Source organism: Coturnix japonica, chromosome 1, assembly GCF_054131305.1.
Source record: "Coturnix japonica strain WE chromosome 1, WE-NBRP24, whole genome shotgun sequence".
Classification (NCBI taxonomy): domain Eukaryota; kingdom Metazoa; phylum Chordata; class Aves; order Galliformes; family Phasianidae; genus Coturnix; species Coturnix japonica.
The window spans coordinates 110,679,666-110,693,180 of record NC_140663.1 but is presented as its reverse complement, the minus strand read 5'-3'; the positions used below and the strand labels follow the sequence as shown (position 1 = coordinate 110,693,180).

Sequence of the window (13,515 nt, the reverse complement as noted above, 5' to 3'; positions counted from 1 at the left end):
TGGTGAGAAAAGTACTACAAAGCTGGAGCTATTTTATCTAAGCAGATGAAATGCCATTTACTGAATGAAGCACTGTCCTGTTTTTGCTTGGGATACCCTGAATCTACTACCACCCCCCAGCACTCAGAAAGGTTTGCTTTAGATTATAGTTTACAGGTGCTAAGATGCTTCAGTCTGGTGTGCCTTTTCCAATGTCATTAGTGAGATTAGATAAGAATGTATGGCCTATTTTTATAAGAAATATCAAGGAATACAAGATCTATTAAAACCTAGATGTGTAACTATGAAATAAATGCCTTTAAATGTGCCAATGTACTTACATAATTTGGACAGCCCAAATTCTAGAAAATTCAATTTCAAAAGATCATTGAAAACCAAATTAAGACATGGAAGAGTATTATGCCAAATACCTGGATTGAGGAATATGATTCCCTCAGCATATGACCCGCAGTTTGGGTAAACTTTCAGGTCAATCCTCAAAAATGAGGTCATGAAGGTCCCTAATGTTTCCGCAGACACAAAGAGTATTTTCTTTTCATCTCTTTCAGCTAGCTACATTCAATGATTTATTTCCTTCAAGGCAGAAAAGTAGACTCGAAAATGGGAACTTTATTTGTATGTTAGAGACAGCAAAGACTTATTAGTTCTAGAGTCTCAAAGGTCATGGTGAACAAAGCAAGTCAGTTTAATTCATTATCTATCTTCTCTGTTCAGAAAGTCCACTTTCAAAGGACAAGCTTGAATTTATTCTTCCAGTTTACGTGAGTTTGCTTTAGCTTCACAGCACGTTTCAGATCATTTTGTCAAAACATAAACAAAAATGAAATGCTGCTACTGTGGATTTAATTATATGCTATTCAGTTTTCGGAAGAGAGGAAGAGAGAAAGAGAGAGGGAAAGAGAGAGAGGGACGGAGAGAGAGGGACGGAGATACCATTTTCAACCAAAGTGTTAAATATACAGTAATATACTTATATATACTGTATATATATATAGTATATAATAAGTATATAGGTAATATACTTATATATACTGTATATATGTATACAAAGTATACAAAGAGTTGTAACATTCACCATGCAAACATGTAGCACATAACACATAAGTATACATAATTCACAATGTATACAGGTAGCCTGTAATACAAACAAGCTAAACAGGAGTTTTCAAAGCCTTGTAAAAGAATGTTTACCTCTTGGTAGCAAATACTAAAAAGCAACGTATTCTGTTGTTCACCTAAACATCTGTTAAGCTTTTCTACAGCACACATTATAAACTACAGAGGTAGATATGCACCAAGTTTATAGTAAATTATTTTAAATAGTGCTTCCTGCTTACTGAATCAAAACTGTGTGTGTTTACACAACTGCACCCTATCAGTAACCACAGAATTCTTCTGCTGATAAGATTATTCAACAAAAGACAGACAAGGGAAACCACATCTATCATGCAAGAAAATAGAGACAAAGAAGAAATCAGACAAAGATATCTTTACTAGCTTGTAAATGTGAGGAATAAAAATAATAACCAGAAAAGGTACCTTTAGAATATAAAATCTGGTAAAGATGACTTTTGTGGCCAATTTACACTTCCTCTAACAAAACCCTGTGTTGAACACCAGCTTCCTCTTTGAGATACTTAACAAATCCGAAACACTTCTTTCTGGGGAGAATTAACCTTATGGCAAACAAGATGATTTTTTGTCTGTACAATAGCAAGCATCATCTTTTTCGCTAGCATTAATGTTTCAGTGTTGCATGCTACACGAGGATGCTTGTCATCTAAGACCTGCTATTTGCTTGCTGTCCAGTGTGGGGAAATAAGTTCACAGTCATGCTTTCAAGATATACATGGCTATTTCTTAGCCATCTTAAAGTCTTCAACTCTAGCTTGTGTTCAGAATGTAGCAGGAGACTACTTTTCTGAACAGATGTTTTTCTCTTTCAGATGGACATGAAACACTTCACAGGTACAGAAACCTTTACCCATGCCAAGCAGTTGCTCACCTTCATGTGAAGTCTGCTAAAAAAAAGCCCAAGATCTACCACAGATCAGCAAGCTGCTTTCAATCCCCAACATGTAGGGGTGCGAGTATATTTTAGCTACCCCTCACCAAACCTCAGCGCACACAGCTGAGGTTATCAAGAAAGAGTAAATCTAAAATGTCTCCTTCCCTTTCCTTTTGTGCTTCCCCACTGGGATTCTTATCTGCCCAGAACAGAGTGTTTCTTTCAGTACATTTAGAAAACAGCCATGCAGACAAGCTACAAGAAAAGGGGGCAGACTTCCTCCATAAACTCTTGGTGCAACAATTAAAGAGATGACTGCTGTCATTACAGAAAATCTATTACAGCAAAAGATAATTATTTACCAAGGGAGCATGTCAGCACTGAAAGCAGCTTGGGCAGAAGGTGGAAAGCTCAAGAGCAGTACAGAAGTGTTAAGGATCTTTTATAGGAGAAAGCTACCCATCTGAAAGGTTTGGAAAGTAGCATCAGCCTGGCTTCAAAGAGTGGGCCTTCCTTGCTTTACATTCTCTTTGTTTCACTACCCTAACGCACTTGTTAACATTCACACATTTTAGCACTCAACTCACAGTAACTTCTGCAGTTACGGTACAGCACAAACCACACCTTCATAATACACTGCATCATGGACAAATTTATTTTAAAAGCGCCCATTTTATCTCCAAAAGTCTGCAGAAAACAGCAGCTAACGCTATTCATTCTAGTAAAAAATTATTCCTTGCACTACTCAGCTCAGCTATTCTGCTAAATTTTGTGCAGTTACAGAATACGGCACTACATTTTGCTTAATATCACATCCAGACATGTTCTTCAGTTTTAAAGTAGTAGAATGACTTCGAGACTATCACAGGTCCAAATTCCCTTTGTTGAACAGTATAGAACTACATGATAAATTGAATTCAGCATACTTAGTCTAAAACAATGTAAAGCTGAAACCTGATTTCAGTATCTCTCTTATTTAACTTCACAATATATTGACAAGTAATAACCTAACATCACCTTAGAAGAGACAGTTTAACAGGTTCCCTATTTCCTCTTGGATAAAAGTTACCAGGCCTCACCTTTAGCTGTAGTTCTCCCCATGGTAACACTTGTGTGATCTTCCCTCTCACAATAAAAAGGCTGAAGTTGAAAGACCAGTTAATTCTTCCTTTCAGTACAACAGTTTCCTGTGGAGTAATAATACATCAAGTTAGGGGGAGGTTGTTAGAGTTTGGGTCTTGTTTTGGAAAGGAGGATTTTTTGTGTGTGTGTGCATTGTTTTACAATTATCTTGCTGGTTTAAGGTTGCAAAAGTTTAACAAGCTATTTGTAGAAGAACAGCATATAAACAATGGATGTGTCAAAGCAGCAAGGGTATATACGAACCCAAACTTTTATTCCATTGGTTTAGGTGGTTTGTTGTAGAATGATTTGCATTTGCAGTGAGTTTCTAATACAAAGAAAGACATAAAACATTCTTTTATTTCTGTTTTCCCCAACAAGCATTACTGAAAAATGGAAAAAAGACTTTAATGCATCACGCACTTACATGCAGGGAGTTTAACAACCATCACTTTTAAACGGCCCTGGATAACATTCTTTACAAACTACAGGGGAAGGAAGAACAAAACACGGCTGTAAGAAACCTACTCAAAAACACAATTGCTCACTGCATCTGCTTGCTGGCCATTACCACTTACAGCAGAGCTGGGAGAACCCATTAGAGGAAGCTGACTGCAGATCCACACACTTGCAGTTTTTGGAAACTATAGGAGACAACTTAGTGAAACCAATTTAACACAGCGAAAACATTTGTGTGTGTTACTGTGATGTTCTACTCCAGCATCTAGTTTTGGAAATTCCCACTGCATTCAATTCAAGACAAACTTATTTGAAGCTTTTTATCCCTAAAGCAACAAAATCAGCAAGTTTACTTGACTTTATTCAAATAATAGCACATAAAAATACGTAGATCGCTCTGAAAGTAATGTATCCTATTTATTTCCATGGCAAATACAACTGATACATACAACACAATAACACTATTTGATGGAACAAGTTCTCAGTTACAAAATACTCTTTTTCAACAGTCATCACCACGATGAACAAGAGCCTGCATGCTGCAACCATAAAAATCTGCACCGGTGGAGGTGGCCCACTGTCAGCACTGCTGAAATGCACCAACCACTGCCTCACTGCGCTCACATCCCCTGGTTGGTCTCCATCAATGTTCAACAAGCATCAATGAATGTCAATGGGCGCCATTTTTTCCTGCATGGAAGAATTCAATGACACACCTGTGCTCCATACGTACTTCCAAGTCAGATGCTACTGTCTCTGCGGACATCTGTCACACAGCAACATCCATGGGCTTATTGACAGGAAGGTTCAACCTCTACTGCCATACCACCAACATCCACCTCCAATGTCACGGGCCAACACCATAAAACAGGAGGCATTACTTTCAGAGCAGACCTTGTATGTTCACATTTCTGAATTCCCTTCTTTGATCACTTCCTTACTGGGAAATTCCACGAGGTCAGAGTTTATATCATCAACAGCTCAAGATTCTTGTGGGCTTTTTTTTAATGTAAGCCGGTACTGTTTCAAAGATTAATTTTGCCAGAAGTAACATTTTTAGAAACCATATCTTCCTTTGTCGTTAAAAAGAAGAAGAAGAATTGTTCAAGATACCCACTTGGAATTTCTTGAATCTTATACTTGCATATTGAAAAATGAATGACACCAATATTGCATACAGTGAAAGGTGTGTCATAAAGACAATTATATTCCTGGAAATGGTGAAACTTCAGTGAAATTCTGAGGAACTTGTACACTATGGTAGACTGTATGATGAAAACTTCACACAGGGCAGGTCCTGGCACTAAAAATAAGTATGATTTTTGAACGTCTAATGACCGAGGAACACGTTTCATGTGTCGGCAGCACACGAATGTGCAGGATATTTATTACAAAAGCTCAAGGAACTGAGACTTGAAAGCAGTTATAAATAAAACCGAGCGCCGACATAAAGTAAGCTGGTTTCGCTACACAATGGCACTCACGGCATAAGTGATCATCAGGATTAAGAACAGAAATCCTTTTAAGCCATCAAATAAATTTGAAATACTTGATGCTTTCGTAGACTCCCCCAAAAATTCAAAGCTTTTCCGCCATGAGTAATAAATTGCAAAAGGTGATACGGAGTCAAAGTAACTGTTTTTACAGATTACTTTAAAACAGCGCATGGTTTTTATCTTTTTGTTCCAAGCACCAGATTGCACTTGGTGCAGTAATAAAGATTCCAAGCCTGCAGTGATAGTCATCAAGTTTAGCACAACCGGAGTGTCTGTCAGGACATAAAAAGGATTCCAGCGTTTCATTAGCCCCTGCTCCAGCAGATAGGCGGTTTTACAGCGTGCCCACCAGCCTGTTAAAAATACAAGGCAACAGAAAGCTCTGAGAGCGTAGGCTGAACTAGGGGTATACAAGGTATAACTGCGTGGAAGAGGTGCTGCTTAAAACCTGTTCAAACCTACAGCATTCAGCCTTCAGTCTCTATTATAGTAATCGGCAGACAGAGACACTGGTCACAGAAGACATTCAAGAACAGTGTTTCTGAGTCTCTAACTTCTGAATGGTAGCCAAAAAGAAAACCAGCTACCTCCAAAACAGTAGGGTCAGTCTGAAAAGAATGATGAGCTCCCTCACCAGGGTAGGCTGAAGGACAGCCTGGCACTGCCTCAAGTGATGATGCAGCCAACAGGGAGCACTCACCTCCTCAGCTGCTCAAGGTGGGCCTCAGCCCTCACCAGCACAGTGGGCATGGTGTGATGTGCAGGTGGTTGGACTAGATGGTCTCAGCTGTCTTTTCCAACCTTAATGATTTTATGAAAGCTGAGGTTAAGAAATTAATCAAGTAGCTTCAAGAAGAATAAATAAATAAATAAATAAGCATGAACAGTAAATTTATCTTAAAACATAGAGATGATCTCCTTGCTTATATTCATCAACTGTATTACTTACACCATTTAGCATCCACCTCCCTTTAATTCCTTACTGCAGTGCGTATGCTAATACCCGTGTCTCCCTCAGCAGCCCGCTCCCCCTTTGCCAGCCCTTTGTCAGCAGGACACACACTGTCAGACCAACCTCAGCCTTCACCCTCTGTGCGTCGCTGCTGCACAGCGCTGTGGGGTCAGCAAACAGGATGGAAAACATTTTTGTGTCTCGCATCGCTCTTCTAATTTTTAAAGGATTACTCTGAGGACACACACTGCATTGCTAAGAAGTCAGTATTTTACAGAAGATATCAAAACGTTCTGTTTTCTCCCGACCACATCTCCATTATCTTTCCAGGCATTCAAGCGAGCTGAATGTCCTGAAAGAAAAAGCCATGCATATTTAGGGATTCCCAGCGCAGGTTTATCTTGACAGCATGCCTGCTCATAAAAAACACACTGTGGGATTATGGAGATAAAGGGAACATTTGAAAGCAGCCTGAGCACCCAGCAGATTGCGGGCTTAGCATCACCAAACGTGTTACGGTGCTTGTGTCAGGGACCATGCAGCTCGGCCCAGAGATAAGACAGAGACCATGATCCCTGAGGCACGTAGGGTCCAAGCAGCAGGGCTGCGCAAGGGCAAGAGCAGAGCTGCAGCTCCAGCTCCTCACAAGGAGCAGCCATCCTTCACAATTACTGTTTTGGAACGAGGAATATTTTGTTTCACCTACTCCTCTATTCACCTGCCATCTCTTAAACACAAGTACTGCTTCACATCACCAGCACAAGTCCCAGAGGCGCTGCAAAGAGGCAAATAAACAGAATAAGGCTACAAAGTGTACTGCTGTAACATTCAATACTTGCAAGTCTCCTGGAAGTCTTCCTACCAGGCAAGTTGCCCAGCGCACAGCCTCACATACACTTCAAGCCTCAACAACATACACCTCTACGTTACTGCGACAGGAGCCATCCATAAACGCTTTGAGGAGCGCACACTGTGGCCCCATTATAGCAAAACAACATCTCAGAAGACAAAAGGAAAAACAACCTTCCACTGGTGCAAATGAGCTGTACCATTATAAAACACAAGCTCTGCAGCAGTAAATCAGCATCGCGCATTTCAGAGTTCAAAACAAAACCTAGAGCTGAGGTTTCCTTTCATTTACACACGCACAGCTATAACCGGTTGGTGCTCCGACAAGAAACCTGATCCAACTCAGAATCCCCTTTCCTTCACATTCTCTGCAATAAGTAAATTAAATAAAAATAAGGATCTTTCAAGGAAAGGAAATTAAACTTCCACATTTTCCTAAGGCAGAACTTCTAAGAAATGGAGAGACCACAAGCCCTCTCTTAGCAGAGTTCAGAGAGCCCATCCTTTGGAAAAAATCACAGGCTTCCAAAAGAGCCAACATTAGCCAGCCACATAAACAACTAAGTGAATATTTCTTAAGCTGGTAAAAGAAGGGAGTAAGTAATTACTGCTTCACAGATATAATTTTGTAACAACGTGAAGAAGAAATTTACTGCACTCTGAAAACTGCTTGGAAACTGACCAACAGTGCACTGCTCACTATTTAGGAAGCAATTGTACAACCAAACTTGTAAGCTGTCAGAGGTAAAATACTGTTTGTAAACGTTCCGCTCTCCTTGCAGGTAAGTTTACGATCTGCTTTAGGATGTGAGTAACTGTAATTACGCATTTCAAGATGACACAATCTTAAACTCTCAGTCCACAGGAGATATATATATCATTCAGCACAGAGTCAGGCATCATACATCTTAAAAAGTGATACTAACAAGGCTTAGTCCGCAAATTTGTCCCCAGGATTCCTGAAATGAGAAATATATGCTTATCAATATGAACAGCAGAAAAGTTAAGTCTCAGTAGTCAATAACGTAGCTAGCAACAAGCAAGAACAGAAACATCTCACATCGCGGACATTCAACATTTGCTAATTTGATAGTGATAATAAAGTTAAGAGCTGCTCTATGGCTACCGATAGAAAATAAAAATACCTTCTCCCCTCTGCACGCCCCCGTCCTGCTTTAAAAGTCAGCCGATGTGGGGCTGTAAAAACCTGAAAAAGGAAATGGTATGTGTGAAGTCAGCAGTTCAGCACAGCGGCCGACTGCCCATTAACAGCTTCAAATATTCTTAAAATGCCCGTCTTCCCACATGAAAGGCCGTTCTAATGTTATATACAAATAAATCAAAAATACAGCCGTGGCGCTTACGTTTCTATCTAAGTCAGACTGTCAGTTTTAGTGGTTTGCTGGTACGTATTTGCAGTAGCACCAACATTTTGGTGGATTCAACTCACTAAGGCTTCTGTGCTGTTTCCGACTTCCTGGGGTACTGTTCCTGCAAACATTCATCTTCATTCTTTGACCTGGCTTTGTTCAAATCCCTAACTCAAATTGCTTTCGTGGAGCAAACTCATTAACGACACAAAAAAAAAAAATAAAAATCCAAGCATCTTGCATGACCAACAGTGGCAAAATGCTCAACAGCTGCATGAAATCCTCAGGACACCCAAATGCACCTCCTCTGCCTCCAGCTCAGCCTGCCCCGAGGCAGCACAGGGCTCTATTTGCTCTCTGAGGCACCCAGCACACTTATAGCACCATGCAAACTCAGCAGGTAAAAGGAGAAAAAAAATTACTACTGCAAACACAGTGAAGATGCCTAGAGCCTAGAACAGCATGGGATGCCAAAGGTCCCTACGTGGCTTTCTGCACTCATCTCTTGACAGACAGAAAGCAATAGCAGCAGTTTTAAAAGCAGCAGTAGGAGACTGTGTGTACACAGGAAGACAAGAGGTGGAAAGACAAGCAGAGGGCTGCTAGAAAAGGGTCTTACAACCTCCTAGATAGCCCTCGCTTCCTTTCAGCTACATTGCTTCTAAGTGATAACTAGAGAGACTGTGGAAGCTCAGTGCAAGTGGGACTGAAGAGCACCCCACATGTATTTTGGAGCTGCAAATCAATCTCAGTAGCCCAGATTTGTGCTCATCCAGCAGAATAACACAGTCACCTTTAGTTTGATGCAGAAATCTATGAAAGGTCACTCATCCTCCCCTCCCCTCCCAGCTTGAGAACCCAATCAACACAATGCCCCATCCTGCAGGTGTGCCTGCACTGCCTACCTTTACTGAGCAGGTATAGACATGAGAGATACGGTCCTACAAACACCACCACAGACATCACAGTCCTTTTAATCTGAGCCTGGAAGGATGATGCGACAGTAAAGAGCTCCACCAAATTCATCCGCTCTGATACCCTTTCACATTCCTCCACGTACAAGACTCACTTTTATGAGCTGTTCTTTTCAAATGGCCTTTTAAAAGTGCCCCAGGAGTTACACTCCTTGCACTGAACCTTCCTGCCTTAATCTCCAGTAGATTCCATGCAGTACATAAATAACGGTGCGTGCTTCATTCCATGTATGCACCCCATTAAAATGGTGCTACTCTTCTGTGTTCTATAAATTTCAGACGCTCCTTCAACTAATGCATGCTACAGATGACCAAAGGCTCAACCTCAGCTTTGACCTGGACAAAAAGGGCTATCATGTTACCTTGAGAAGATAACAAACTTGGATTCCCATCAAAGTTCATCCCTTTCATGTAAAGGACCAGATTTCCTTGGTATCTTATAATAGAATTTGACCTGATTTGTGAAGCTGAAAGTATAGAATCAAATGATTTAAACCAGAGTATCTACCTTTAATGTAATGTCTCGCTTGTCGCTGGATGACAACATACCAAATGGGAAGCTAAGTAGAAAATACATCAGAAAGATACAGAGGAAAAAAAATCAGTCCAAAACCCTTCTCATACTTGAGCTGCTCACAGCTTTATTCTAACAAATCCCAAATAAAATGTACTTGGAGATTAGTCTGGACATAAGATATCTAGGCACCATTTTCCCTATGCAGAAGAAAGACTATGACCTACTAGAACACTGAAGTTCTGTTAAAGGTTTTAGTTATTTCATAAAGTCTTTGATATCAACAGCCCTACAAATAATTCAGAAAGGCAGGACGAGAACACACGGGAGAACTGCAGAAAGCACACTACCAGTGATGCACCCATTCGGATCAAAAACAATCAAATTCTACCCATAAAGCAGTCTTGAACCCAGAAGGCTGATATGAGACACACACATTACCACATCAAAGAAGAACTGCACATTTCTTCATTCGTGTCTAAGCTAACACAGGATTTTATATTCTATGATTCTAGGACATAGAAAGTAAAGGGGTCACTTTCAGTGGCAGCAACACCGTGATAGTACAGGAGACAGCAGATCCTTTCCATCACAAATATTACTACTGCATTTTCCCATGCCTGACATCCACCATCTACAAGAGAAAGGATCTGAGCAAGCCTATCCAACAGTGATAAGCTTTCTAATGATAGTTCCTGCTTGTTCAACAATGTGATCGCAGCTCCTGACTTTCCTCCAGATTTATTTCACAGAATCACTGACTCTTAAAATGTCTTAGGTTGCAAGGGACCTTAAAGCCCATCCAGTTCCAACCCCCTGCCATAAGCAAGGTTGCCAGCTACTAAATTAGGCTGCCCAGGGCCCCATCCATCCTGGTCATTTCCTCACTAACCAAGCAGAAGGGCTAACGGGGAAGAGATACAAGCACCTCTAAGGTTCTTCACCACCAGAAGAACCTGCTTGTTCTTGGTTGCTGCTTGTAAACCTGCTGCAAATAATGGGGCAGCACGTCTGCTGCTGGCTGGGACACCTCTCAGGCAGATGCCACAGGATGAGACTGCAGCACCAGGCTTTAGTGGCAGAAAGTCCCTTGCCCATCTTGCAGGACAACAACTTGAAGAGACAGCAGAGATATAGCAAAAGCTTAGGGCAATGCAAAGAGCAAGCTGACCCCATCACTCACCAAGCTGTCTCCTTCTGCTCCACAGCAGTGGCCTGCAAAGGGTGAGTCAGCCGACAGCAGCATGCACACAAAAACATTCATCAAATTATGCTGGAATATGAACAAACATTCTGGGACTTCAAATTACATGGAGTTTAATTAAAGTTAAGAGTATTTGCAAAAAATACCAAGATCATTACATGCAAGGAAAACACCTCTAACATTCAAGTACAAACAACTTTACCCTTAGCATTTCTATTGTTCCAAATAGAGGCATTGCAAATGACTCTATTAAGCCTCAACATCTTTACAGAGGATTTCCAACATGCCCAAAGTCTCAAGTATCCTGGGATGCTTGCAAGGCATGTCTTACATTTTGAAGAACACTGACAACATCATCCTTCACATTTAAGATTTTAATCTCTGGAAGAAGCAATCAGCACTAAGACTGAGCGCCTAAGGCCGCTTCTGTCAAATGGGAACAAACAGAACCTCACATTCCCAGCAGATGCAGAGGTCAATGAGTTGGTCAACAGCCTCCCTTGTGCAGACTTGCTGAAGCACTATCCCCATCCCAACCTGTCATTTGTTTTAGTTACACTTGGAAAATATGACAGTACACTGAGGTACATGGCTCAATCCCAGCTTACAAGTCAACTTGAATATTAAGAAAGCAATGAGACAAAACTGTGAGAAAAAGGAAACCCACGTGCAAAGCGCTGAAGTTGCTACCTACATTTGCTTCAGCCTATTCCATCTTCTCTCAAGTAAAGCAGAGTTAGCATTTCATATATGCAACTTTTAGGCAGATATTGGAAACAAACGCATTCTAAGTACTGCAAATTTCACACTAGTGAAAACCAAATTACAAGTGTATAATGGAAACCCTCTCCGATGCCTCCTCTGAACTCAGGCAGCCACTCCAGGAAGCAATACCTCTGCTTTACCATAGCACTGTACCGCTGACAACAAAGGTGGCAGCAGCATCTCAGCCAGTGGAAGGAAAGAAAGCAGGCACCTGCACATTCAAAGCAGCATCATACATTGTCTGCGGGAACATCTTCTAGAAGACTGTCACTGCTTCTTGCTCAATCCTCCCTGCATCAAGATTGATACTTACAATAGGACCCAACTTTAAGAATGACTTTGTTAGAGCTGCATTTATGTAGATAGGTGGCTTCTAACTGGTGTGAAAGGAGTGTATCACATGGAGTCATGTATTCCTTGCAGAACCTGAACATTCCTATGAAATATTAAATATCAAGAAACCCGGCAGATACTACACAAATACTACTGCTTTATTTACAGCAAAGAGAGAACTAGAGCCACCAACCCTGTCAGCTACATCACAGTCAGTGAGCATTACTTGAATACTCAGAACCAGACCATGTTACACCTATCAGCCCTACAAATACTTCAACACCTAGATTTCAGCTTCAAGTTTGTACACTTTCTGCTTGCATTACTGAGAAGCTTCCTGTAAATAAAGCACCAGCCCAAAGCATCACTAACTCGTTTTTTTCTTTACATCAATTCAAGTGCCATCATCCTTGAAGCAGCACTTAGGTTTTATTACACCCTAAGGGAGAAACCCAGCTCACCCTGCCCCAAGCAGGCAGCAGTTCCCCCAAACACTGGCAGGCCCCTGAGCTGACAGCAAGCTGCAGCACTCACCTCCTGGTTATGTCCCAGTGTTAATGTGCCGCCTTGCAGCACAGCCGACACTGCGCGCCCTCCTGCTGTCACTGCCACCTGCAAGGTGTCCTGCCACTGGTCCCACACCAACTGTCCCACACACGGCTTTCCTCTGCTGCCTCCAAAGAGCAAGATGAAGCACAACAGTTTTAAACACTCAACGATTTAAGCTGCTATTCTTTGAATAATAATAAAATAACCATACCCCAGCTTGCACCGAAGTGTAGTTCACAAGTCAGACCATTAAATCTACACGGCACAGAACCACACAGCTCTCTAAGTTGGAAGGTACCTTTGCAGGCCACCTTGTCCAACTCCCCTACAATAAGCAGCGACACCGACAACCACACCAGGATGCTCACAGCCCCGTCCAGTCTTAAGCGCTACTTAAAGCATTTGCTGAAACACGTGAAGCGTCCTTACATCTCTCGAAAAGCACCTACCTGTGTAAGATCTCGCTCGGACACCACAGTAACTCTGCAGTCCCCTCCGAGCCCAGCACCACGCTTAGGATCACTCCCCAGGAGCCGCTCGCTCCCCGCTGTCAAAGACAGCCCGCCCCGGAGGCCAGACACCGGGCACAGCCGACCCGACCCCTGCCACCACCACTGTAACACGGATATGGCCGCTCCCGCTCGGCCCTCCACCCCGCCGCCACTCACCGGGCCGGGGGCAGAGGCACCCCCGCCTCCCTCGAGCGGCTCCCGCCGCCGGCCGCCTCACTCCGCCGCCATGTTGCGGAGGCACCGCGCATGCCCGAACCGGCGCCACCGCCCCCCTTTCCGCCTCGCCTCACCCCTACCTGAGAGGAGCCGGCTGCGGGAGGGTGGTTGGGGTCCTGAGTGTGCTGATGGGGAAGGAGAAAGAAAGGGAAGAAATAAGGAAAATAAATCCCAATATATGCCAAATAAAGC

General features: G+C 42.2%; 1 protein-coding gene across 23 annotated transcripts in view; it reads right to left on the bottom strand.

Annotated features, from left to right (window-relative positions):
* Window positions 1–13,445, bottom strand: part of SCML2 (Scm polycomb group protein like 2) — a 65,806-nt gene extending 52,361 nt beyond the window's left edge. For 6 of the 23 annotated variants that reach the window (XM_085531122.1, XM_085531177.1, XM_085531241.1 and 3 more), the window contains exons 1-2: window positions 13,264–13,346; window positions 3,088–3,195 (exon numbers count right to left, since the gene is read on the bottom strand). In XM_085531122.1, coding sequence (XP_085387248.1) covers window positions 3,088–3,109 — 22 coding nt within the window. In that variant the 5' untranslated portion in view covers window positions 3,110–3,195; window positions 13,264–13,346. Of the gene's footprint in view, window positions 1–3,087; window positions 3,196–8,031; window positions 8,094–8,250; window positions 8,819–11,150; window positions 11,298–12,580; window positions 12,680–13,044; window positions 13,347–13,403 lie in introns of those variants that run through there. The other 17 variants (XM_085531126.1, XM_085531185.1, XM_085531222.1 and 14 more) reach the window with 12 other exon arrangements.
* Window positions 13,446–13,515: the final 70 nt, after the last annotated feature.